Below are 26,209 nucleotides of genomic sequence, written 5' to 3'. Positions count from 1 at the left end.
AATGAAAAGTTACTATTTAAACTATATATATACTTGTGGATTAGTGGAAAGCATGCTCATAAACTTACAAGAGGATCGGAGAAACAAGCAAGAATTGAAGAATGGGTGGCATCACAATCACAACGAGCATGCGCCTCTTCATCATTCCTAACAAGCCAACTACTCATAATAGACTTATTAGTTGCTTCGGAAGGAAACCCTCAAAAGTGTGGCGCATGGCTTCTACTGCAGCAGCTCATGTCACTGGCCTTGACCAGCCCTCCTCCCACGTCCAGCACATGTGATTTCAATTATTTTCAATCCTTGAGCAGCGAATACACAGTACGTGTGTGTATATATATATGTGTGTGTGTGTGTGTAACACATGCAACGTTGTTAGTAAGCTAGAAATTAATGAACATGCAATGTCGTTAATTTATATATAGGACGAAAGGTACCTGAGAAGGGCTTCTGAGCTGAAGGTGGAAGTGAAGAAGATGTTGGTGCAGGAGAAAGAAGTAGCGTCGAGTGTTGAAGAATTATTGGAGCTGATTGATGAGTTGCAGAGGCTTGGAATATCTTATCATTTTGAGGATGAGATCAATCAAATTCTGGGTTGTTTGTATAAGCAGAAATATGCAGGGGGGAAGAATAACTCTGAGGGAAAGGAAAGGGATTTGTACTCTACAGCTCTTGCATTCAGACTCCTCAGACAACATGGTTTTACCGTCTCTCAAGGTGCTATAACATCATTGGATCTTTTCTTTTACTTTATATATGTTGCATTGTGTATTGTTGAAACAGAATTGAAACGTAGTGAGTAAGGTGGTCTAATGAAAAAGTCACTTGAATGTCACGCGGGACTTAATTGCAGTGACCAAAACTTGATGGATTTATGAACTATGTTGTAGCCAACCTATAATATTGATCCGGTGCGGATAAATTAAGGTTTAATATAATCAGTGGAGGTAGCTACCTGGCTTATAATATTCTTGATAATTTCTAGCGCGTTAGTGAGGTTACTGTTGCCAAGAACGAGTTTTGGTGGAAAAAAGACTGTGTTTAGCAGCTAAGCTCCCTTAATTCAAACAATCAAAATTATGAGTTTCACCAAATCTCATATAGTTTATTTATTGGATAGGAAGAAGCTAAACTGGTACTTTTTCCTTACAGAAGTATTTGATTGTTTCAAGAATGACAAGGGGGAGTTTGATCTAAGTCTTGCCCACGACACCAAGGGATTGTTACAACTATATGAAGCTTCTTTCTTGTCGACACCCGGTGAAAAGACCTTGGATCTGGGTAGAGAATTTGCCACCAATTTTCTGCAGAAAAATCCTAATCAAAAGATTGATGAGAACCTGTCGTTATTGGTCCGCCATGCTTTAGAGTTCCCAACACATTGGAGGGCTCAAAGGCCAAACGCAAGATGGTTCATCGATGCATACGAAAGAAGATCAGATGTAAATTCAGTTGTGCTTGAACTCGCAAAATTGGACTTCAATATCGTTCAAGCAACGCATCAAGAAGAACTCAAACACCTCTCAAGGTCATTAATTCGCTCATTTGAATTGATTATATAGAACTACATGATTAATTTGACCTTATGATAATAATTTTAATGTAGATGGTGGAAGCAGACATGCATAGCTGAGAAGCTACCATTTGCAAGGGATAGGCTGGTGGAAGCTTACACCTGGAGCAGTGGATACCTCCCCCGGCCTGAACAGGCATATGCAAGAATGATGTCCACAAAGCTCAATGCTTTAACAACAGTTCTTGATGATATATATGATATCTATGGTACTCTAGAAGAACTCCAACTCTTTACTGATGCTGTTCAAAGGTTAGAAATTATTACAAAATAAGATATTGTTTTCTTCAAAATAGGTATAAGTTTGATAATTGAAATTCGTAATATAATAACCTACATAACCCTGCATTTCGCTAAAAAAAAATAAAAATAAAGAAAATAACTGCATTTTTTTCCTCTTGATCGAAGATGGGATACTGAGGCTATCGAGAGACTCCCGGAGTATATGCAAATATTCTATCTTGCAGCCTACAACCTTGTTAATGAGATGTCGTACGATGTTCTCACGAAACATGGAATTCTCGCCATTCAACATATGAAGAAACAAGTAACATATGCACTTTACTCCAAACTAATTAACTCAATGTTCAATTATTTAACTACTAAACTGTGTAACATTTTTCTCAAAATAACCTTTGCAGTGGGCAGATGTATGCGCACTATTTTTGCAAGAGGCAAATTACTACTCCAAAGGGTATACACCAACACTGGAAGAATACATCAATAATGCATGCATTTCAATAACAATTCCTCTCATGCTATGCCATGCATATTTTCTTGACACAAACCAAATAGACATGGAGGCTGTTCAAGCCTTATCCACGTACCACGACATCGTTCGATATTCAGGAACAATTGCACGGCTTTCAGATGATCTAGCAACATCAGCGGTGCGTGTACATTGCCTAAAGTTTTAGTTCAACCATGACAAATTTATTCTTGATGTTTTGATCATGATGAGCTGAATTAAGTAATTTATTAGGATGAGATGGAACGTGGGGACACCCCAAAATCAGTCGAGTGTTACATGAACGAAAGCGGTGCTAGTAGAGAGGAGGCCAGAGAGTATATAAAGTTTGTGATAGATGAGACATGGAAGAAAATGAATGCACAAGTAGTTGCAGTTGACAATTCTCCATTCTCAAAGGATTTTGTGAGCATGGCAGCTGATCTTGGGAGAATTGGGCAATATATGTACCAGCATGGAGATGGTCATGGAGTTCAGGGTTCTCATATCAAGGACCGTACTTCCAGTTTGCTATTTCAACCTATTCTGTAGTTGAATTCCGTGTCCGAAATTATGCATCTGTGTGATCTGCCTCAAGTCCTTATTATATATGTAATAAGTGGGATTGGTTGCATGGTGATAAAAATTATAGATATATATATAACTCCAAACTATTAAAATAATATATTATATATGTTACTATGATAGTAGAGTGGTGCTAATTACTAATACTACTATTACTATCATGGTCGTTGTGACTCTTCTACTATTATGGTAGTAGATGTACAATGAAATGTTTAAATTTGAAAAAGAGCATGTCTGATTTTGATTTAATTTGCTCCATTATGCATGTGATATTTAAACAAGTTAGATATATAATTTCTTTTAGGAGTCGTGGACAACATATTCTTGTAATGATTGTTGAAATTAGTACACATGTGCTGTAAGCAATATTAGTAAACTCCACGAGGTGTAACAAAGTCCGAAATTTTGTCTACTGCTCTAGTGAAACCAAGATGATGGTAAAAAATAAGGCACATCTTAGACCGCCCTTTTATTATATATTTACTCAATATGATTAGAAACCATTTTCAAGATAATTAGGATTCTTTATCAACAATTACAGATGCAATAAGAAGTACCTGATGTATAACTACATGATTTTCCTACTTCTATCGTATGTCATAGAAATTCTCGATTAATTTTATGTTTTTGGGGAAGCTTGTAAAAGACTTTAGTTACGAAATTACATTTTATATATACGCATGCAAGCATATGGATATTTATAAAGTTTTAGTTCAATCATGAAAAATTTATTCTTGATGTTTTGATCATGATGAGCTGAATTAAGTAATTTATTAGGATGAGATGAAATGAGAGGACACGCCAAAATCAGTCGAGTGTCACATGAACGAAACCGGTGCTAGTAGAGAAGATCGTTTCATTACATCAACCTCATTAATGGTCTTACTTAAAACAATATTGTATTCAATACATAAACAAGATATATTGTACCCGACAACTGAGGATTCAAGTGTTTATAGCTAACTTGGGCCAACTTAAACCAACTCAATGAGGATAACGTGAAAACCTATAGTTCGTAATTCATTAATCGTACTCATCAAGGGTTGGGTCCACCTAATTAGACAAGTGAGTGGATCTTACATCATATATATATATATATATATACTATATTATAATTAAAAAAAACTAATTTATGAATTAATGTAAAATTTAAGAAGTTGAATAAGTAGTTATCTTATTAGTTGAAGCGCATTTTTGACTTCACAAAAAATTGGTGCAATTGAATGTCATTAACTGTCGTTTGTAAGTATGAACGGCCTTTTCTTTATATAATTTAGTATAAATTACAAGTAATTAAAGAAGGTGAGAGTGGATACATACAATTTCTACATAGCTTCCAAGATTTTGCTAAACATGTAACATATATTATTACTGATTGCAACTAAAACAGCGTGAACCATTTGAAATAATTAATATGGATATGGTGTTCCACAAACCCACATGACTCATGCAGTATCATACCTAACAAATTTCGTATCTGCAACCAACATCTTTTGTCGTGAAAAGTAGAATTTGCATTTTATAATCTAAAGCAGTACTGTAATAAATCTATGTTACCTTTTTAAAAACATTCGATTCGTCTGTCAGAAGTTTCTGGATATTAAATGAAATGAAATCCAATAATAGTTTACAATAGAGTAGTCGATCTCGATTTGAATATTTTAGATGACTTTGACTGTATATAGGGGTGTTTGCAACTGTTTTATGTTAATGCATAGTCATGTCTCCCCCTCCCAATAGATTTTTAATGAGCATTTGCAAGTTTAGTCTTGCAAATTTATTTTAATAATTTTGATAATGTCTTAAATATATTTTTTGTTCTATGTATTTTTTATTTTTTTATCTTTTTAGAATTATAAAAAAATTTTACTAAACAAGGAAGATCAGCCTACCACACCCGCACAGTTTAGGATAGTTTTAGTATTTAAACAATCTTCGTTGATTAGTATAAATTGATCATCCAAAACTAAAACACGAAGAAAGATTAATAGATGAATATGGGTGCCAACAGGGTCTTGATTCCTAGTACTCTTGAACGTATCTTGGGAAGGAAAGAGTACTCAAAACGATATTGCTCCGCCATATCTTGTGCTACTAGTCTCCTCATTTTAAGGCCTCGCTGTTGCTCCTTTCAACTGCAACACCATGTTCCAACTCCACGGCGCTCGGGAAACTACGGACCTCCCCTCTGGGATTTCAATTATATTCAATCCTTGAACACCCATTACGCGGTAAGTACGTATAGCTATAGTCTTTGTGGAGATTATCATAAGTTAATATGCATGCTATGTGTATGTATAGGAAGAGGGATACTTGAGAAGGGTTTCTGAGCTGAAAGTGGAAGTGAAGAAGATGTTGGTGCAGGAGAAAGAAGTAGTGTCGAGGGTTGAAGAATTGGAGCTGATTGATGAGTTGCAGAGGCTTGGAATATCTTATCATTTTGATGATGAGATCAATCAAATCTTGGGTTGTTTGTATGATGAGAAATATGGAGGGAAGAATTCTGAGGGCAAGGAATGGGATTTGTACACTACAGCTCTTGAATTCAGACTCCTCAGACAACATGGTTTTATCGTCCCTCAAGGTGTCTAAAATCGGACCATTTCTTCTTAGCTTTTACTGTATGTTGAAGCTGAGTTATCATGATAAGTTTAATGAAAAGCGAAGCTGAATTAGCCTTTTTGTTTTTCATTGCAGAGATATTTGACTGTTTCAGAAATGAGAAAGGAGATTTTGATCCAAGTCTTGCCCACGACACCAAAGGATTGTTTCAACTATATGAAGCCTCTTTCTTGTCGAAACCAAATGAAAAGACATTGGACTTGGCAAGAGAATTTGCCACCAATTTTCTGCAGAAAAATCCTAATGCAAAGGTTGATGAGAGTCTGTCGATATTGGTACGCCATGCTTTAGAGCTCCCGATACATTGGAGGGTGCAAAGGCCAAACGCAAGATGGTTCATTGAGGCATATGAAAGACGATCAAATGTGAATCCACTTGTGCTTGAACTCGCAAAATTGGACTTCAACATTGTTCAAGCAACGCATCAAGAAGAACTCAAACACGTCTATGGATGGTGGAAGCAAACAGGGATAGCTGAAAATCTGCCATTTGCAAGGGATAGGATGGTGGAGTGTTACTTCTGGACCACTGGAGTCTTCTCCCATCCCCAATATAGTTATCCAAGAATCATGACCTCAAAGTTGAATGCTTTGGTAACAGTAATTGATGATATATTTGATATCTATGCTACCCACCAAGAAATGCAACTCTTTTACAATGCTATTCAAAGGTCAGAAATATATATATATATTTACACACACTATTACATTAATTTAAATAAAAGAAGTCCTATCCTGATATCATATCGAAACTCATATATATGTATCATTTATTCATCCAAAAAAATGAAACGAAACTGACCGATTTTTCAGGTGGGATGTTGAAGCTATTGATCAACTCCCAAACTATATGCAAATCTGTTATCTGGCGCTCTACAACTTCATCAATGAGATGGCATATGATGTTCTGAAACAACAAGGACTTGTCATCATTCCACATTTAAGAAAATCAGTAATATCTCAACTAAATTTTCAATTAATAATTGAAATTTAATAATGATGGATCTTGTACAAAATCAAAACAAATTATTGCAGTGGGCAGATTTATGCAGAACGTATTTACAAGAGGCGGAATGGTACTTGAGAGGGTACACACCAACACTGGAAGAATATATGAATAACGCATGGATTTCGATATCAGCTCCTGTGGTATTATCCCATGCATATTTTCTTGTAGCAAATCCAATAGAGAAGGAGGTTATTCCGTCCTTGTATAAGTATCACGACCTAGTTCGATATTCAGCAACCGTTCTGCGGCTTGCAGATGATATAGCAACATCACCGGTAAGTACGTGAGCACATATGGCACCAAAAATGCAACTTTCCCTTAATATAATTATTCCTAACTAATGACTATAGCACAATATTTGATGAATAATTGAGTGAAGATTTAATCAGGATGAGGTGAAGAGAGGGGATGTACAGAAATCGATTCAGTGCTACATGAATGAAAGTGGTGGCAGTGGAGAGGAGGCAGTAGAGTACATAAGATTTGTGATAGGTGAGACATGGAAGAACATGAACCAAGAAGCATTTGCAGGTGATGATTCTCCATTCCCACAAGATTTTGTTAGAATTGCAGCTGATCTTGGGAGGATGGCGCAATATATGTACCAATATGGAGATGGTCATGGAGTTCAGAATTGTGATATTAAGACCCGTATTTCAAGTTCGCTATTTCACCCAATTCTCTAGTCCAAAACCCTTACTTTTTTCATTTGTATTTTAATGAATTCAGTACTTACCTTCATTAAAATAATTGCTTCTCTCTCTCTACAAACCATTTTATAATAAAAAAAATATCACAGCTTCTTGAAAATGTCAATATTTTTATGCCACCTGGAGGTTAATTAATATGGCTTAACGTTTTGGTTAAAATGAGCATTGATCTAGACGAATCTAAATATTTAATGTTCTATTTATTTTCCCTTTTTTTATTATATATAATAGTCATTATGGCACGCCGCTCTTGGTATGCATATAATAAATAAATTTCTGCGCTTTAAAATATATTATGTATAAGAACAATATAAACAAATGTATCACATGGTGTAAGTAACGGATATTTTTTAGTAGAAATGGGATTTTCTTTTTATTAGTTTAAACTAGTCATCATTGCACGCCGTCCTTGCATGTATATAATAAATGATATTTTATGTTTTAAAATATATTATGGATAATATATATATAAGAAAAACAGTTTAGAGATATTATCAGTATAGCAATAAAATTGATGTTACAGTATCATAACCGTCGTCTGTGAGACAAAATTAAATGAAAAAAGTTGTTACAACTAATTCGATCCAATCCATTTGCAACCATACAAACCCATGATGGTAGGAGTTGAGGGCACAGGTAGGAATTGAGAATGAGCATAGCGATAGGGTTGGGGAAGAAGGATAATTGTTAAAAAGCGAATTCTCCCTAGATAAATCTATTGAATAAAATTCTGAATTTCTTTCGAATATATGAATTGTGCTACAGATTCAAAACCTATTTTCATCTTAATTAGAAAAGGCGAAAAAGAATCCAATAGATTTAAATAGGGTTGGGGAAGAAGGATAATTGTTAAAAAAAAAATTAATTTAATAGTTTAAAATGTTTTTTTCAATACATAAACTTATTTATTTTACTAATTCTGATTTGATTTATATAAACTGCATAAATTATTTTGAATTATTATTTATTAATTTTAATAAAATTTAATTATAAATAAAAATTAAGGATAAATAATTTTTTAATTTTACTAATTTTAAATCATTTATAAAAAAATTTAATTTAAACTTATAATCTAGTAATTACTTTTATTAATATATAAATTAAATAATTTAATATTTTAATTATTAAAATATACAATTTTATATAAAGATTCAATTAAAAAAAGTTAACAAAATAATTTAAATTTAAATTAAAAAATAAATATAAATAATAAAAAAATATATGGAGTCATATGACTCATCCATATATATTATTTTAACACCCCTCCACCTTTTTGGTAATTACATAAACAATCTTAAGGGTATTTCTGTCGTTGACAAATGATATCAAAATTTGATCATGTCAATAGGATAATTTGATTTTAAAGACTGGGATAGGTAATCTTTGTAACTTTATAAAACAAATGGTTTGTGCAAAAAAAAAAATAAAAGGTGAAGGAATGTAGATGTAACTATCCGAAAAATTTATCTAGAAATTGATGATATTACTTTATTAATTTTAGAGGTAATCGAGATATTATTAAATAATTAAATTCTTGAAGTCTCCTATCATACTTCAATGAAATTACATTAACATGTAATTAATGACATATTGTGTAATTCTTTTTTATAATTAAAAATTATTAATCAAATAATATTATAATTCAAACATGAAACGTGTGTAATAATAAAAAAATTTATTGGTCTGGATGAGAAATAAAGTAATTACTGGTGCGTACATAATAAAGAGCTTGGAATTGGATGGCGGATCGGACGTTAAAATTGTGGCTATGGGCTTTAAGGGTTAGTCACTTATTGAACCATAACCACTCAGTCTTGCAATAGGACAGGGTGCAAGGGATATAAGCTAGCTACAGTCATCTAAAAATAACAAAAAAAAAATATTCATAATTATGAAAAATTTAAAAAGACCCATATATATATATATATATATATATATACACACACATGCACAAACTATGCATCCAAAGAAAAAGGAATTAAGAAAAGAAGAAGCGATTGAGTACTAAGCAATGGCTGCCACCACAATCAGAATGAAGATGTTCATGATTCCTAACAAGACAACTACTCAAAATCTTGATACCTTTGCAAGCAGGAAGAAAACCTTTAGATTACGCTGCATATCTTCTTCTGGTACAGCTGCTGCCACTGCCTGTTGCTCTCCCTCCTTTCAACTGCTTCGATTATATTCAATCCTTGAACACCGAGTACGCGGTACGTATGTATGACTGTGTCTCTCCGTGTGTGTATGTGTGTGTCTATAACATGCAATATATTGTCTATACACAGGAAGAAAGGTACCTGAGAAGGGCTTCTGAGCTGAAAGTGGAAGTGAAGAAGATGTTGGTGCAGGAGAAAGAAGTACTGTCAACTGTTGAAGAATTGGAGCTGGTTGATGACTTTCAGAGGCTTGGAATATCTTATCATTTTGAGGATGAGATCAATCAAATCTTGGCTTCTGTATATGATCACAAGTATGCAGGGAAGAATTCTGAGGGAAAGGCAAAGGATTTGTACTCTACAGCTCTTGAATTCAGACTCCTCAGACAACATGGTTTTGCTGTCTCCCAAGGTGCTGTAATTGGACATTTTTTTGTTAGCTCGCACCGTATATTGAAGCTAATTTGGAACATAAGTTTAACTAAAACAGAAGCTAAATTAGCCTTTTTGTTTTTTCATTACAGAGACGTTTGACACTTTCAGAAATGAGAAAGGAGATTTTGATTCAAATCTTGCCCACGATACAAAAGGGTTGTTACAACTATACGAAGCTTCTTTCTTGTCGAAACCAGGTGAAAAAACCTTGGATCTGGCAAGAGAATTCGCCACCAATTTTCTGCAGAAAAAGTTTGATGAAAATATTGATGATGAGAATTTGGCGATATTGGTCCGCCATGCTCTGGAGCTCCCAATTCATTGGAGGGTAGAAAGGCCAAATGCAAGATGGTTCATTGAGGCATATGAAAGGCGACCAGATGTAAATCCACTTGTACTTGAACTCGCAAAATTGGACTTCAACATCGTTCAAGCAACACATCAACAAGAGCTCAAACACGTCTACGGATGGTGGAAGCAAACAGGGATAGCTGAAAATCTGCCATTTGCGAGGGATAGGATGGTGGAGTGTTACTTCTGGACCGTTGGATATTTCTTCCACCCTGAACATAGATATCCAAGAATGATGATTGCAAAGCTCAATGCTCTCATAACAGTAATTGATGATATATTTGATGTCTATGGTACCCTCCAAGAATTACAACTCTTCAACAATGCTATTCGAAGGTCAGAAATACTTCATTACAAACATATAAGTACATAACCATCTTAATTTGAATTACCTTTTATATATATATATAAAAGGAAACTGACTGATTTTTCAGGTGGGATGTTGAAGCTATTGACAAACTTCCGAACTACATGCAAATCTGTTATCTAGCACTCTACAACCTCATCAATGAGACGGCATATGATGTTCTGAAACAACAAGGACTTGTCATCATTCCACATTTAAGAAAATCAGTAATATGTCAACTAAATTTTGAATTAATATTTGAAATTTAATGGTGTTATAATGATGGATCTTGTACAAAATCAATAAATTATTGCAGTGGGCAGATTTATGCAGAACGTATTTACAAGAGGCGGAATGGTACTTCAGAGGGTATACACCAACACTAGAAGAATATATGAATAACGCATGGATTTCAGTATCAGCTCCTCTGACACTATCGCATGTATACTTTGCTGCCGCGAATCGAATAGAGAATGAGGTTGTTGGATCCTTGCATAAGTATCAAGACATAGTTCGGTATTCAGGAATGATTATGCGGCTTGCAGATGATATAGCAACATCACCGGTACGTACGTGTGCGTATAATTAGTGTACAAGTATTAGAGATGATGTTTTGTTGATGACGATTAATATTTAACTAGGCTGAGATGAAAAGGGGGGATGTGGCAAAAGCAGTAGAGTGTTATATGAATGAAAGGGGTGGTAGTAGAGAAGAGGCAGAAGAGTATGTAAGATATTTGATAGATGAGACATGGAAAAAGATGAATGAAGGAGCAGCAGTAGCAGTTGCAGCTGATGATTCTCCATTCCTAGAAGATTTTGTTAGAATTGCAGCTGATCTTGGGAGAACGGCGCAATACTTTTACCAGCATGGAGATGGGCATGGAATTCAGACTCCTCAGATCAAGGAACGCATTCCAACTTTGTTGTTTCAACCTATCTTCTAGTTCAAATATTCCTATGTGGCTAAACCCTTTTTCATTTGTGAATGTATCACTTTAAGCAGTTGGTACTAGACGCGTTTCTCATTTGGTTTTCATTCTTCTTTATCTTATTGCTTTGATGTGTCCATCTTCTGTGATACTCACCCTATCATCTTTCTCTTTCTATCAAAAGAGCACATACATATAGAGAGGTGAAAAGGACGGATGTCCCAGTTATCTAATCATTACCAGTATCCGCCAGATCGCTTTTCTCACTTAAGCACTCTCGTCACAAATAGAAATAAGAAAAGAAGGGGCAGGGTCAATGATCATTCACAACGAGGGCAGCAGATCCACTTCTTATATGACTTCTGTTGTGAGGACGAAGTGGGCATTTGGTCTAGTGGTATGATTCTCGCTTTGGGTGCGAGAGGTCCCGAGTTCGATTCTCGGAATGCCCCTTTCTTAATGGTAATTGTTTTAATTATCAGCCCCTATCGATATATCCGGCTTGGATAGACTTGATCACGAAAGACAATACAAACTCCCTAGCTATCTAATATATCCATCTCCCACCCAAATCCTTTTTCAACTCTCTGCAACTTTTCCCCCTAAGGTGCAATAATGGACTATTGCACTTTGTTCACGAAATAATAATTTTGATGTTAGACTACCAGTTTCTGAACGAACCATCCTTAGAGCAACGGAGGAACTCCAATGGTGCTGCCCAAAACTGATCCTTATCAATACACCAGGACCAGCTACCTTAAAAAGGAAATATTTATATATATATATATATATACATACCAATCATCTGGAAACCTGTATATTAGAACTCCAACATTCAGCTATATATACAATTCCGTGCATGTACAGAATCACATACACACACACACCCCCTGTTTTGAATAAAGCAAAACACGAGGTGGATAATAATGGTGTAAATGGTCCCAGCCATCAGTATTCTACATTCACTCTCATAAAATGCTATTGCTCGTATAACTTCACGGCCAGGTTTAACTCCATCTTGTTAGCATTTTGTTTCCCTTTCAGTTATGATACAGTATTTGCATAGTTTGCTTTTTTAATGATACGAATTGGAGATATCAGCAAGGTCGGCCTCCTATTGATTCTGACGCTTTCTGATGTCTCATATTCCTCTTCAGAATCCTCAACAACACATGTTGCAAGATCCTCACTCGACATTGAAGAGTCATCGTTCCTTTCTTTATCCCTTTTGAGGGCGGATGCAGCTTCAGGAACACAGTCCTCATCATTCTGTAAATCAATTATAATTGGAGATTTGCCAGTACATGTTTTAGAAGTTCCTTGTGAAGCCTTTATTTCACCCATCCTGAAACTACTAAGCAAACAATGGGAAGGTCTCGCTTTGTCATCTTCATCAGCTCGATATCTGTTCATAGTGCACTCTGGTGAAGTGGCTTGCTTCTCAGGTCCTTCCTGTTTGAGATATAAAAATTAGCACATGTATAGGTTGTTCGACAGCAAGTTAGAGGAGAAATATTTTTCCAAATTATGCATAGGAAAGTATTGAACACAAGAAACCACACAGAAATGCCATATCCACCTGCCATTTAGAGGAAAAAGAAAGCCAGCAAGACCCTGAAGTTGAGGATTTTTCAACTACACCTTATCTTGATGTTTCTATGCGAGGAAAATATATGCTTGTTCGCAAGGGATTACCTCCATCGGCAGCCTCATGTTACGGAATTGATTAATTGGCACCAGCTCCTTATGAGAAGTCCTTTGCCCTAAAATGTCCCTGAAGGATTGTTGTTCCTTAATTTCATAATTATCACTGGAAGGGAACTCAATACCAAGACATGATTCTTTCACATCATTCTCCTGTAAAGAATGTGCACTGCTGTCTCCCTCATTCATACCACTTTGAAGACCTTGGTTATTACAAACAGCTGAAGCATCTTTCATGGCCTTATCTTCAACTATTCTGTGGATCACTTTCCTAATATGATCGCGTTTTCTGAGAGATACCTCAGCGGGATGGAACCAATCCTGATTAAGCTGCACAGAAAGAAAAAGTTATATTCTCCTGCACTACAATTTCCAACATGAAAATAAAGAAATGCCACAGATGGTTTTCCCAAAGAGCAGCAAGAGCAAAAACTACAAGTAATTAAAATCCAAATGGAAACTAAAGTAACAACCACGAATGCTTTCTTAGTGCAGGTAGATAAGTCAATGCTTAACCTGGAATCTATAAAAGACAAAAGATTCCATTGGGAGAATGTTTCCATGCCCATCGCCAAACCCTATGCACCATTTCATCTGTTATTCAATTCAATATCTTCCTTCTTTTTAAGATGTTTCAAAGATACACCTTCCCATGAATAAATTCCTATAAAGCTTCACATGTGCCACGCACCTATAAAGCATATAGTCTTTGGCCAATTCTTTCATACATTATGGATGTGAAATGATTCACAAAAATAATACAGTCCATATCATTGCATTACCTTCAAAAATTATAGAATATATCACACTGATAGGAGCTCTCATTTTACTTAAGAACGTAAGCATCCACTTTGATCGATGAAAAGCAATAGGACATGTAGTGACAGTACTATATTTAACAAATAAATTCCAGAGAGAATTTGATTCTGAGAAACGTAAAGGACAAATACAAATGGAGGTCACATTTTTAGCTTAACTGCATATGATGCTTAAAACCTTAATCAACACAACTTGAACTGGAGCATCATTAAATGAACCATATTTATCATACTGAACTCAAGAAAGCTACTCGGAGTACAGAAACTAGTGCTCAGATATCACCTAATGCATGTCTTGTTCTACCAATCAAGTTTTCCTCTTCCAAAGGAGATAAGACGACAACTAAGTCAGAACAAAATATTACTACCTCTAGATTTTGTCACTCCTATTTTCTTTTGGGAATATTATAAAATAGATTCATTTCGTATTCATAATATGATCTTTCTTTAAATAATAAAACAACATTACTAACTTGCAACCACTACTTGAAGGCAATTTTGCAACATACTCAGAAGTTCCATCTTGTTAATTTTCCTCTAAAACTCCGAGCCTAGCAAAAGTAGATAAAGTTAGGGACAGATGGTAGTCTTTACTGCTCAAAAATAGAAAAGATTAGGAAGTCCTAAACCAAAAGGAAGCAAAAAAGTCAGAAGTCAAATAGGTAGTACCCTTTCAATTGACTTTCAGAAGAGAGAATAATCTATGTTCAATGTCCAAATGAGACAACTTACATAGTCAATACATTTAGTGTCACTGAAGTTCAAAGCCTGCTCCAGAAAAAGCTCTGCGTAGTGAAGCAAAAAAAGGCCACAATCGAACGAGTTTTCTTGCTGTGGCAGCTGAAACAAAACATGAAAAGGAAACAGGAAACTTAGATTGTTAAATTGGCTTATGTAAATAGGAAAAGAAATAAGTGTTAGGCAATTTAATAATGATGACAGACAAAATTAGGCTGCATGCTAGTCTGTGGCTGCCTTAGTTGGCAAGTTTCGCATGCAAATTCAGGGTCTCAATAAAAAAGTACCAACATTAACTGCTAACAGCTTCATTCTAGATGATTCCAAGCCTTCACTCATCAGATTATAATTAATTGCTTCAAGCGCCCGGCACATGGGAAGGAAATCTGGGAAAACGGCTAAATGACTATAAAAGCTTTATCTCAATAAAAGCTCTATGTCTATGTCAGTTAGGAAAATTCAGAAAGACCAACATTGTGACCAAGAACTCATATTTACATTACAATCTTTCCACCAGTTACATATTCTCTTCAAAATTAGACAAAGTCCCAAATTTCACCACCCAAAACTAACTTTAATTGCCCTTTCCCAGAACTAAATGAGGGGGCCCTCCCTCATCCAAAAAAAAAAAACTCACTTTGTTAGAAGAGTATTAAAATGTCCCCTCAAAAGAAAAAAGAGAAGATTATTGAAATGTCACATTATTCACCCCACAAGAAAATGAAGCAGTTAAGCTTGCTAACTGGTACCATCTTTTCCATCAAAAACCACTCCAGATCAAGAATAACATCATGCAGTATTTATTCACTCTTGGATTATTCTAACAAAGGTAACGGAGATGGAATGAGGGCAGAGTAAGAGAACCTGAAGTGCAACAAAATCTAAATTCGAGAACTTCGCTGATATATCTTCTTCCTGGTTATTGTGTCGTTCTTTCCATTCTTCCCACAAGTAACTGCCATTACAAGATAAGAAAAGTCTGATGTGATTCTGGTATGCATATATATTCAAGATTGCCAAAACACAAGAAATCCCAAGGGAAGGTGGCGGATGCTCAACAATGTCCCAAGTAAACAACCGATCTGAAAACCACAAAGATAATCCATTGTAATTCTGAGTGCTGAATACTGATATTTCTCTGCAAACCAAAAGGACCAGTATAGATGACATACTTTTTTATTTTGCTTGTCCCACCAATCAGGAATTGGTACAAGGAACTTGGGGTTGAGGCTTTGTTTATTTCATTTATCTTTATTCTTGATGATAAGATAAAGTGCTATGCTGGAGTAATCTAAAAAGTTTCCCTGTCCAGGTTTCTAAAAAATTCTATGGTCTAGCCAAAACCCAAATAACCACATTGTAATGTGAATCTAAATTTTTTTCAGATAACTTACACCCTTTAGAGTGTAAATAAAGCGTGTAGCAAGCACAAATCACTCATTCTACAAAAAGCTTGCATCTGGCAATACCAGACAAGATGTAGAATAAAAATTGCCATACATCAAATCTACAATAATGGCATTGAAGTTTCCATTTGCTTTCAGTATAATGGCTTGTCTAGAACATCAGTTGCCAACAGCTTACCTTCTAATAAGATTCTCTAACCCTCTATGGCTTCCTCTGATAGAATCCATGTGTAAAATGCACGGGAGCTTGGATGAGTCGTCCATAAATTTATCTGCACAAGGATACCCAAGTTGAAGAGAAAAAAGTAGCACTGACTAAATAAACAAACTGCAGAAGATGATGTGGAGAGCATGCCTCTTAATTTGGCAACCTCCCCAGGATGGCAGATAACAATCAAACTCCAATGCAGGCTACCAAAAGAGAGACGAAGTTACTCTAAAACCCACTAAATAAAACATATGTACTTGAAAGTTCTATGACAGCATTTATTACCTGAAGTTTACAGGTATAAATACGTAATCTTTTTCAAAAATGTTTACATTCCTTGTCCATTTACGAACACGTTGAAAAGCGTCTCTTCCTTCCCAAGCTCTAGACAGATCTTGATCCATATCCGCAAGCTTCCGGAAGAAAAATGTGTTGAAAAAATGGAATCTATGCCGCATCTCTGCTTTGGTTTTATTGAGAAGATATCTGTCATTCAACCATAAGTTGTCGGTTATAAATTATTTGATTTGGTAAATGAAAAGTTAGTGTTCTTGGCAGAGGCACCACTACTTCTACTCGAGTAGTCTCATAATGTCAGTTAAAGATTTATGCATGCCTATTATCTATAAAGGTCAATCTGTTATAATGTGTTGTGTAGCCAATAACCGGTACAACATTTTATATGAATTATTTAAATTTAGTTAAGTTTATCTAGTAGAGAGATGAAAACTTCTCGTGCTCAAAGGATTGGCAGTTCTATAGAAAGAAAAACTATCTAATTCTATCCATGGAACAGTAATGGAGACAAGTGAAAAATGATCTTTGTTTTCTTGATTTAGAGGGTGAAAAGATCATGATCAGGGAAGGGTTAAGATCTTCTGATTAAAATGGACCAAAAAAAGCAAACAGAAAGAAAGAAAAAGAAAGCAACAAAAGCCAAAAGAAAAGTGTTAGACTTGACTGACATGGGAAAAATCATATTTTGTAAGCCATACATTTGAAGTGAATCAAGAGGACAGACAAAATTGTCAACAACTAGTACACCCAGGAAATAGCAAACTCTTATAGACATTCTCACGAGTATTGAAGATGTAGGAAGTGAAGATTTTCACACAATAATAGTTAAGCATGAAAGTCATGAAATATTAACCAGACCTGCAAACTTACTTAATATAGAAGTCAATGATAGTGTCGTTGATGAAAGTCCTTGGCTGTAATAGCTCAATATCCTTTCTACTTATGAAGACGGCATCAGGATCCCCATCCGGGTATATTATTTCTTCAAAGGACTCATGAAAACTACATTTACTGCAATCAAATGACAATTTGAATAGTACTTACTTTAATAAAAAATGAATAAGAAAAATAAAATAAAAAAGAAACAGAAACTGCAGCTTATGAGATGACACAGCCAGTCACAATTTATGGACCAACCAAATGCTTGCTGCAAAGGTAATTACTCTTTTGCTTAATATTACTATTGATTTTGAGAAAAAGAATCTCAACTTGGTCTTATCCAAAAATAATTTTCATTGAAAAAGTTCTTCACATCAAACAATGAGGAAGATCATGCGTGACTTTCCTTGTTAAGTTCTTTCGATTTAACTAAACCCACTCACAGCTTCTGGTTTAACCCTTCTGCCCTAATTCACTGTGGATGTCTCATTTTTTGAAAGATAACATGAAGAGTTTCCATATTTAGCTCAGTTGGGGATCTTAACTACCAAGGAGTGTTTGAAGACAAGAAAGTGTAAACCTTTCCCCACATATGAGACACCATAGAACATGAAACAGGGAAAAGTTTCAAGGGAAAAACTCTGTAATCTACGAACACGTACCTTAAAATGGTTTCCCACGAGGCTTTATATTTCACATCCAATGATTTAATTTCTTCTTGCTTTTCAGACCACTGATCATCAAGAACAACAAATTCTAGTTCCATAGTGCCTGCATCCAGTTGGGGAAAACCTTAATCAAATTATATTACCAACTGACAGAATATACATGTTCATGCATAGACTATCACTTCAAAAACTTTTAAGATTTATTGAGTTGAAATGTGCATCAGAATGTAATACGAAGTCTAAGAAAAATATTAAAAGTGGAGAACATTTTATGCAAAGGAAAAATGATATTGATGCCAGTTTTTAATCCATTCGAACAGTTTAATAGGCACTACCGTTACGGGTACCTATTTATAGCAACTAGGTATATTCTATTTGCATGAGGAATATGATATAGATTGCGATTTTATAATAGATCATCTATATCAGGTCAACATGGTCTACCGCTATATATGCAAACAATGCAACTAAGATGCAAGAACCAGCTATATCCTGGGAAAAAGTATTGATATCTCAAAGTAACAAACTTAGAATATAATCAACTTCCAATTTACCCAACGACTAAATGTGACTATTTTTTGCTTATCAACCTCTCATTCAATTATGTTTTCCTGCCAAAAAACATTTCCTGAAAACCTGTGCACTCCTTCTATGCAATTGACAATAAATCCATCATCTGATCCAAGTCCTTAAGAAATTAAGAAGAAAGAAGGCCCATCAGGAAGGTAGAAACTGCTGAAAGAATGAAAAGGGAAAACACCATGCACCAGCCTCCACTTTTCTTCAAAGAAAAAAGAGAATTATATTTTCCATATTTAAGCATTCCATGAACCAGAATAGGGGCCAAACAAGCATATGATTAAATATAATCTTCGTAGCAGTAATACAATGTACACAAGGAATTGAAGCTAAACCTAATGGAATATATATTCTTCTTGAAATTGTACCAATGTAAAGGCACATCCTTATGGAAAAGCAAGGTCAAGGCAAACTGAAGATTCTTAACCCTCACAGTAACAGTAGAAAAGAGTACAGAACAACAAATTACTAAGAAAGGGAAATACGATCATCCATAAAATATCACACAATATTGAAAAGAATTGAAACAAGTATAGCATCTTAAGATAAAATGCAAATGAATGTTGAATCTTAGCCATTGGAGATTAGTATAAAGAGGAAAGGTGAATCCTATGACAAGATCAATGACAAATAATAGCATATGCACCTGAATTTGTGTCCTTGTATTTGAAGTGTAGATTCACAGCATTGGCCTTAACCTAGACTCAGCAAGTGAAGAAAATTTTAAGCTAAAACTAGATTCTAATCCGCATCAAAACAGAAAACTTCTTTGAGGAAAGGTGAACTCACACTTTCACATTTTTGATACTCAATTTTTGAGATATTGAAGGTCGGCCATTCAAGGTAATACAGTCTCTTCGTCTCGCCAAGGGGTGATCCTTCCAGTCTGATGCACCTCGGAGAAAAGGTCAAGAGACAACTTGTATAATACCTGTCCCCATACTTGACATATTTGGGAGCAACGACCACTACTGCTTCCTGCAAAACAAAATGAAAGAGATGCATAAATAAAGAAAAACGACCCGCTTATGGTAAGAGAGGGCGAGAGAGATGGACAAGCGGTACACAAGCATTTCTAATCCCCAACAAGAAGAAGAAATTCACTGCATACTTCTAAGTAGTGTAGGGGTAAGTTGGGAGATTTAAAGATTCCAGTAACATAATAAAAAATATAAACAAGTCTTTTCTTAACTGTCACGTGAAAGTGCTTACTTTGATTTCAAATCCTCTATAAGAATTTGAAGATTGCAGTAGCACGCAACATATAAGGAAACTAGTATCCTCACATCCTTTAAGTCATTACACAATTTTATCTAAACCAACAACTACTTCATAGTAATACACTCACACAATCATTGCTCCTGGAACGACAATCTGATGATTGTTCCTTTAATGAACCTGAAAAAGAAATGAGATCAAGATAACTCATTGTAAATGCTATGAAATTATGTCGGTCATGATGCGCAAATAACCTGCATTATCTGCTAGCGCAAAAGAAGAAGATGGTGATCTGAACTCCATTCTTTCATCTTCATCAGAATCTACATTAAATACCTCGTTCTTCATACAAGGAGGACCAATCAATCCTCAGAAATTTACATCAGTGAAATTAATTCATAAATTATAATAAAGAGACCAAGCCAAAAATCAAATACATGGCTGAAATAAGAGATAAAATACTAAGTGAACTATTTACATGGTTCGTGCCAGTTGTGCAACCTCCAGGTTTTGTGTTTCCCTGTTCACAGGATTTTGATACACAAGGAGATTCAAAAACCTGATGCTTTAAGACAGAAAAAGCATGAGATTTATAGTTTAAAGAACCAGGTGATATTTTGACGTCCATCTCAAAAGTTCTATCTGTAGGAACACCATCAGTAACATCAACATCGGGGAAGTCATTTTCGGAATCATTTTGCTGAGTCAAGTTTCCTCGTGCAACTGCAAAAGATATTTGTGAAGTTCACAATTCCGTATCAATATTTCTACAAAATGAAATGATTAAGGAACCCAGAATCAGTGCAGCACTATGATAATGATAAAGCTAAGGCAGAGAAGAAATGAAATTAACAACAAAAGTTAGTAGGGTTACGTAAAATTATTAAAACTAGTTAATCTCTATTTTGACATTTATTGGTAATTTTTCTAGTGAATAATGAGAAGTATTTCATGAAAATTAATTAGGAGAATTCTTTTCTATATGAATGCTGATGCTACTAGTACCCCTGATAACTGCGCAATGGCTTTACATTAAGAATGGATTTCTTACCAACACTAAATTCCAAGTTAAAAATGTAACTTGTATGAGTAGCATAGAAACTTTTTCAGTTATTGGGCAGCTAACCAATTTAACTTTGCTTGAACTCGAACAAGTGAAACCCTACCTCCTGTTGTCCTGAACCAAACCTACTCATAATTTTTTTCCGTTCCTAAGATATTTGATGATCTTGAAATGATGCTCTAAATCGTTATTATCTGACTAGATGTAAATGGAAGGAAAATGCTTTTTTCACTTTACCTTTCATTTTCCCATTCCTAGATAAAACTAAGATCCTGAACATAATCCTTGATGTTCATCAAAGTTCTACAAACTCTTTCACTTGGCCACTGAATATCCATATTCCTTAGCAGTTATGAATTATAAAATCAATGAAATCATATCGAAACAACATTAACCAATTGAAAAAAGCTACATGAAATTCACAGATTGAAAATTGCAGATTTAATGCCATTCACACTTTAACGTCAGAGCCATTATTATTTGAAAGAAAATATTAATCAAACGGAGAAGTGTGATTAAATTAATCATTATCACTTTGTTATCAACATGAGTAGTTGAACTTTAATGTCGTGGAATCAATGGACAATTACCGTCAATATCATGGACTCTTTTTAAGGTTTAGGCACTTAATTGTAAGAGTAGAACACACCAACTAATGCATATACCTGTTTTAGAAAACATTAGTTCATATGATTCAGTTTGTAGCAACAATAATTTATCAAATGGTCGAGATTCTTATCGTCAGAAACCAGTGTAGCACTCAACTTAAGCCATATAATTCTCATACTTGGTTCTCATTCAAGCAATTTATTGAGAAAGGTGGGGCGTGAATTTTACCCAATAGATTATGAAATTTAATTATACCCACATCCTATCCACAGTCTGAAAAGATCTCGGTAACAATAAATCAACTGGACGACAAGAAACCAAATTTTCACAATCCCCCGTTAAAACAGCAGGCTATTTTTTCAGCAAGCATGCAAAACAGTTGACCAAACCCCATCATTCAGACAAAATTATCATCAGCATAGACACCACCACCCCATCATCCAACAAACAGCATTTTAACGTCCCAAATACAATTATTCGCGCGGGCACGGACTTACAGTACTCAAGAAAAAAGTATTTGTCAACGGATTGATGATGATGCGCTGGTTTCTTGCTAGGGCTTCTGGTTCCAAATTTTGCAAGGGTTTTACGGGATTCAGTCTCGACGCGCAAATCATCATCGGCGAACTCAAACACCGAAAACTTGTCGTCCTTGCTCGAGCCGCCGCCATAGGTAGCACCGGCGGAACTAACTTCACCGGCAGTGAATGACTTATACTTGGCATTTCTCCTCTTTCCCATTGTGATCACTCAACTTTGAGAATGGGAGAAGAGTTCTCAGTTCGAACACTGGAAAGTTTCGTCTCTGTAACGCCTTTATTTTAAAACTTGAATATAAAGAAAAATATATTTATTTATACGTATTTCAATTAAAACGATTTACTATTATTTTTATTCCAAGCATCACCTTTTTACATATTTACATATAAAAAAAATTCCATGACTATTTTATACACAAATAAATATATATTTTTTATAATACTTGACACCACACAAATATCAATTCTAAATTAATAAAACATATATTTATATATAACTATCACATCTTATTTAATATTAAATTATATATTATTTGAGACGGTCCTTTTAGTAATCTATATAATTTATTCTGTCATTTATTTTTAATTTTTTTAAAATTTATTAATTATTTTTAATTTCTTCACTTTTTATGATCTTCTATAACTACTTTTCGATAATTTTGTTTTTTTTTTCTCATGCATTTTGTTAATCTTTCCAACTTATGTATTATCTTCCTTATCAATGTTTTTAATATAAATCAAAATATTTATATTAATTTATTATCTTATATGTATGTTTTTAAGTATTTTTTTATTCTATAAAAATTAAATAATATAAATATTTTATTTAAATAATTGTTGAATTTTATACACATGCATGATATGTGTCACATTTATTATTACTAATATATTTAAAAAATTATTTTTTCCTCCCAACACAGCAACACTAAATTTTAAAATATTATTTTATATTCTTAAATATTTGTATCAATAATATTATTTATTTATTCAAATAATCAAATCATCTTTTAACTGCTAAAATATTTACTCTTTTGATCCGTGTTTAATCATATATTAATTTTTTATTTTTAAAATCTATGTTGTATATATAATTATATGAGTCACAATAGCTAACAAAATAAAACAACGCATTCTTATCAATGGATTAAATATGTTGTCATTTTCACCAAACCAAAATTTAGAAATAAAAACAAAAGCAAGCATGGCGAAACCTTCTCTGTGAATTGCTTCAATCGCCTAAAATATTTAACACGATTTTGCGGTGTCTACGAAACGCGATCTTTCTCTTGGAGTAGCATAATTATAAGTGAGGCTGTTCAAACATTTTTTGTAAGTAAAGAAAAGTTCTTCTTTGTCCTACAATGTTTTTGAAATATATACATATATAGTTTAAATTAAACTCATTTTGAATAAATTCAATATCTTGGGTAAATTACAAGAGAGTTTATGTAATAATTATAAATACAATTTTATTATTTGAAAAATTACAAAACTCCCTGAATAATTAATAAATATCTTGCACTAGGCTGTTACGAGAAGGTATTTGATATTTAGGTAGATCCGATACATGTACAAAATTAATTACATACAAAATTCAATACAAAAGGTTTGCACAGATAAATTATTGTAGAGCAAATGAAATAGCAATTTATTATGAAATTATGTTTGGTTTTAACTATATATTAAGGATTTATCTTAGAAAAAAAGGTATTGGACAATGGTTTAAGTGTGGATACAAAGGCAAGAAGTGTGATTGTGTCCAAATACAGAACTCCAAATCTCACTAAAATTACACAACAAATATACATGCCACAGTAATTAAATTTAGGATATGGTAGAGGGGAAAATGAGTCGAAAACCCTAGCAAGTATCAGTTACCGTTGGAGAAAGGTAAGCTGCAAGAATGGGCATCATGAGTTTATCAACAATAAGATTAGATATGGAAGAAAAGGTCATTTGGATGTAACAATATATACGTACGTACCCCAGCTTGAGAGAAGTGTCAGAGTCCTCGTCAGGACGATGGACTAAGTCCTGATGAAAATTGGTGATTGACTCGGCTGAATTTCCTTGCTCCATGCCGTTTCTTGCACATCCCAATTTCTGCCTCTACAACATTGATTCAAGAATGTGAGAGGCAAGTTCATTACTTGATACATCATCACACCAAGGAGACGACGGAAATAAGAGAAGATGGAGAGAATAAATGAACATCCACCTGATTAGCTTCTTGTTTTAAGCGTGCGTTTTCCGCCATTAGTTCTGATTCCTGCATGTTTGAGAATGAGTATGTATATAGCCGGAACATGATCACTTGCTTAGGATGTTATAGAGACGGATACAATTTACTTACAATCATCAATACTAACTTTTCTAAAAAGGGCGCCATCATAATGAATTAATCCTAAACTAATTAGTATAACTCATGATATAGGCAGCCATGACGAAAAGTTAGGTTTCAGAACTTGCCCTTGTCTTCAGCTTGCTGATCTCGCTCAAGAGCTTGTCATTCTGCACATAATTACACATGCAAACGTTATATAACTATACATGCAGCGAAAACAGTAATTAATAATACTACAAACACAACAGAAATTATTACCTTTGTCTTCCCAACGCGGTTTAATCCCGTCTCCACCAATTTCTCAAGCTTCATCAAATCACTCATGCCAAGTCCTTGGAGCTCTTCACCCATAAGTTGCCTACCATAACAATTGTTCTTAATTAGTCTTCGCTTGTATTCAAAAGTACAATGTAGAAAGATCTTGATATGAAAGAAGAAGTGATTAATGAAGCAACTTTAACTCAAGAGTCAGGTCTCCGAGCTCCTTGCTGATCTTAGCATGGTTACTGCTTCCACTCTATATAGCAAACAAGAGAAAACGGCTCATCATTCATGAGAACGTTAATGAAACACGCATGAAACAAGTATTCGTTAATGTTGTTCACAATCGGTGCGTACAAAGATATTGGTACAATTAGTGCTTTGTCAATTGTTTCTTCATGAAAAGAAACTAACAACCTATGAATTTCAATGTATTACAACTTGATCATGATGAAGCAAGGCTAGAGTACCTGAGTATGAAGGGGTTGCTGCCCAGGCTTATTAGACTTCTCTGACTGCAGACTATGCCTTTGGATGAGTTGCATCATACTTCAAAAGCCACAAGTAAAGGAAACAACTAAATATGGATTCCATGTATACATTACAGAAAATTAATCTCAATTAGAGGATAAATGTAAATAGGCTTAAAGACAATTTTCGTTTCCTAACTTCAGGCCATTATCGTTTTAGTCCCCTAAGTTACTAGGGTTCCATTTTGGTCCCGTAAAATAGAAAAAATCTCAATTTTGGTATAAATTTGATCGAAAAGTTGAGTCACTCGCTGGAAAAAGTCACATGCCAGGCATGTGACTTTTTAAATTGCGCTTGCATTGTGATTGGCTGAAAAAGATGATGTGTTGAAGACATGGCCTGAAGTTAGGGGACTAAACCAAGAATTGTCTGAAGTTAGAGGACGAAAAATTGCCTTTAAGCCTTTTATTTTCAGCAATCACAATGCAAGCCCCAATTTAAAAAGTCACATGCTTGGCATGTGACTTTTTCCGGCGAGTGACTCAACTTTCTGATTAAATTTGTACCAAAATTGAGATTTTTTCAATTTTACGGGTTCAAAATGGAACCCTAGTAACTTAGGGGACTAAAATAAGTATAGCCTGAAGTTAGGGGACGAAAATGCTTTTAATCCATGTAAATATATATCATATCTATCAATGAAGATTAAACAAAGCATTTGTTACAAACATTTTGAATTAAGAAACGGTAAGTAAGATCAAGAAAGGGCTTCAATTATATCCTTATTATTTCCAATTGTTGAGTTCATATCTTTTTTGCCTCTTTTCCATCATTTAAAAAATGGGTTAATTGCATTTTTTTTTATCTAATTATGTTTGTTTGGTATTTTAGTCATTTATATTGCTTGGGATGCAAAATAGTCCTGTATATTTTTAATTTTACTATAATTTAAGACACAT

At 34.4% G+C, this 26,209-nt stretch overlaps 5 protein-coding genes and 1 non-coding gene across 11 annotated transcripts in view; 4 read left to right on the top strand and 2 right to left on the bottom strand.

The window, feature by feature from the left end:
- LOC105169449 ((-)-alpha-terpineol synthase-like) lies at positions 238 to 2,870 on the top strand. The gene is made up of 7 exons (XM_011089839.2): positions 238 to 321; positions 426 to 717; positions 1,153 to 1,528; positions 1,607 to 1,825; positions 1,982 to 2,120; positions 2,215 to 2,463; positions 2,556 to 2,870. Exons 1-7 carry the CDS (start codon positions 238 to 240, stop codon positions 2,850 to 2,852), a joined length of 1,656 nt encoding a protein of 551 aa, XP_011088141.1. The 3' UTR covers positions 2,853 to 2,870.
- LOC105169448 (terpene synthase 10-like) lies at positions 4,854 to 7,297 on the top strand. The gene is made up of 6 exons (XM_011089838.2): positions 4,854 to 5,116; positions 5,187 to 5,469; positions 5,583 to 6,177; positions 6,320 to 6,458; positions 6,542 to 6,790; positions 6,905 to 7,297. The coding sequence occupies exons 1-6, from the start codon at positions 4,877 to 4,879 to the stop codon at positions 7,199 to 7,201; spliced, it is 1,803 nt and encodes a 600-aa protein (XP_011088140.2). The 5' UTR covers positions 4,854 to 4,876; the 3' UTR covers positions 7,202 to 7,297.
- On the top strand, positions 9,237 to 11,463 carry LOC105169447 (terpene synthase 10-like). The gene is made up of 6 exons (XM_020696053.1): positions 9,237 to 9,431; positions 9,514 to 9,796; positions 9,909 to 10,506; positions 10,605 to 10,743; positions 10,833 to 11,081; positions 11,158 to 11,463. Exons 1-6 carry the CDS (start codon positions 9,237 to 9,239, stop codon positions 11,461 to 11,463), a joined length of 1,770 nt encoding a protein of 589 aa, XP_020551712.1.
- On the top strand, positions 11,829 to 11,900 carry TRNAP-UGG. The gene has a single exon. It is a non-coding gene; the product is annotated as a tRNA-Pro (tRNA).
- On the bottom strand, positions 12,252 to 22,437 carry LOC105169277 (probable ubiquitin-like-specific protease 2A). Of its 2 annotated transcripts, none has more exons than XM_011089645.2 (15): positions 22,133 to 22,437; positions 20,442 to 20,686; positions 20,218 to 20,305; positions 20,094 to 20,143; positions 19,535 to 19,723; positions 19,392 to 19,443; positions 18,161 to 18,269; positions 17,490 to 17,630; positions 16,608 to 16,808; positions 16,470 to 16,525; positions 16,293 to 16,386; positions 15,573 to 15,663; positions 14,703 to 14,810; positions 13,144 to 13,482; positions 12,252 to 12,900 (listed from the first exon to the last, which is right to left on the bottom strand). In XM_011089645.2, exons 1-15 carry the CDS (start codon positions 22,374 to 22,376, stop codon positions 12,493 to 12,495), a joined length of 2,415 nt encoding a protein of 804 aa, XP_011087947.1. In that variant the 5' UTR covers positions 22,377 to 22,437; the 3' UTR covers positions 12,252 to 12,492. The 2 variants fall into 2 exon arrangements, with proteins under 2 accessions (XP_011087947.1, XP_020551252.1); XM_020695593.1 differs by lacking the exon at positions 12,252 to 12,900 and adding an exon at positions 14,480 to 14,521 and having other exon boundaries at positions 13,344 to 13,482.
- LOC105169276 (MADS-box protein SVP) overlaps positions 23,874 to 26,209 on the bottom strand; it is a 7,395-nt gene continuing 5,059 nt past the window's right edge. For 3 of the 5 annotated variants that reach the window (XM_011089643.2, XM_020695749.1, XM_020695750.1), the window contains 7 exons: positions 25,250 to 25,328; positions 24,974 to 25,035; positions 24,777 to 24,876; positions 24,644 to 24,685; positions 24,393 to 24,443; positions 24,159 to 24,283; positions 23,874 to 24,069 (listed from right to left, as the gene is read on the bottom strand). In XM_011089643.2, coding sequence (XP_011087945.1) covers positions 24,045 to 24,069; positions 24,159 to 24,283; positions 24,393 to 24,443; positions 24,644 to 24,685; positions 24,777 to 24,876; positions 24,974 to 25,035; positions 25,250 to 25,328 — 484 coding nt within the window. In that variant the 3' untranslated portion in view covers positions 23,874 to 24,044. The remainder of the gene's footprint in view (positions 24,070 to 24,158; positions 24,284 to 24,392; positions 24,444 to 24,643; positions 24,686 to 24,776; positions 24,877 to 24,973; positions 25,036 to 25,249; positions 25,329 to 26,209) is intronic. The other 2 variants (XM_020695751.1, XM_011089644.2) reach the window with 2 other exon arrangements.

This window comes from Sesamum indicum, linkage group LG8 (genome assembly GCF_000512975.1).
Source record: "Sesamum indicum cultivar Zhongzhi No. 13 linkage group LG8, S_indicum_v1.0, whole genome shotgun sequence".
Lineage (NCBI taxonomy): Eukaryota > Viridiplantae > Streptophyta > Magnoliopsida > Lamiales > Pedaliaceae > Sesamum > Sesamum indicum.
The sequence above is the reverse complement of the archived record's forward strand: the minus strand, read 5'-3'. Positions and strand labels throughout refer to the sequence as shown.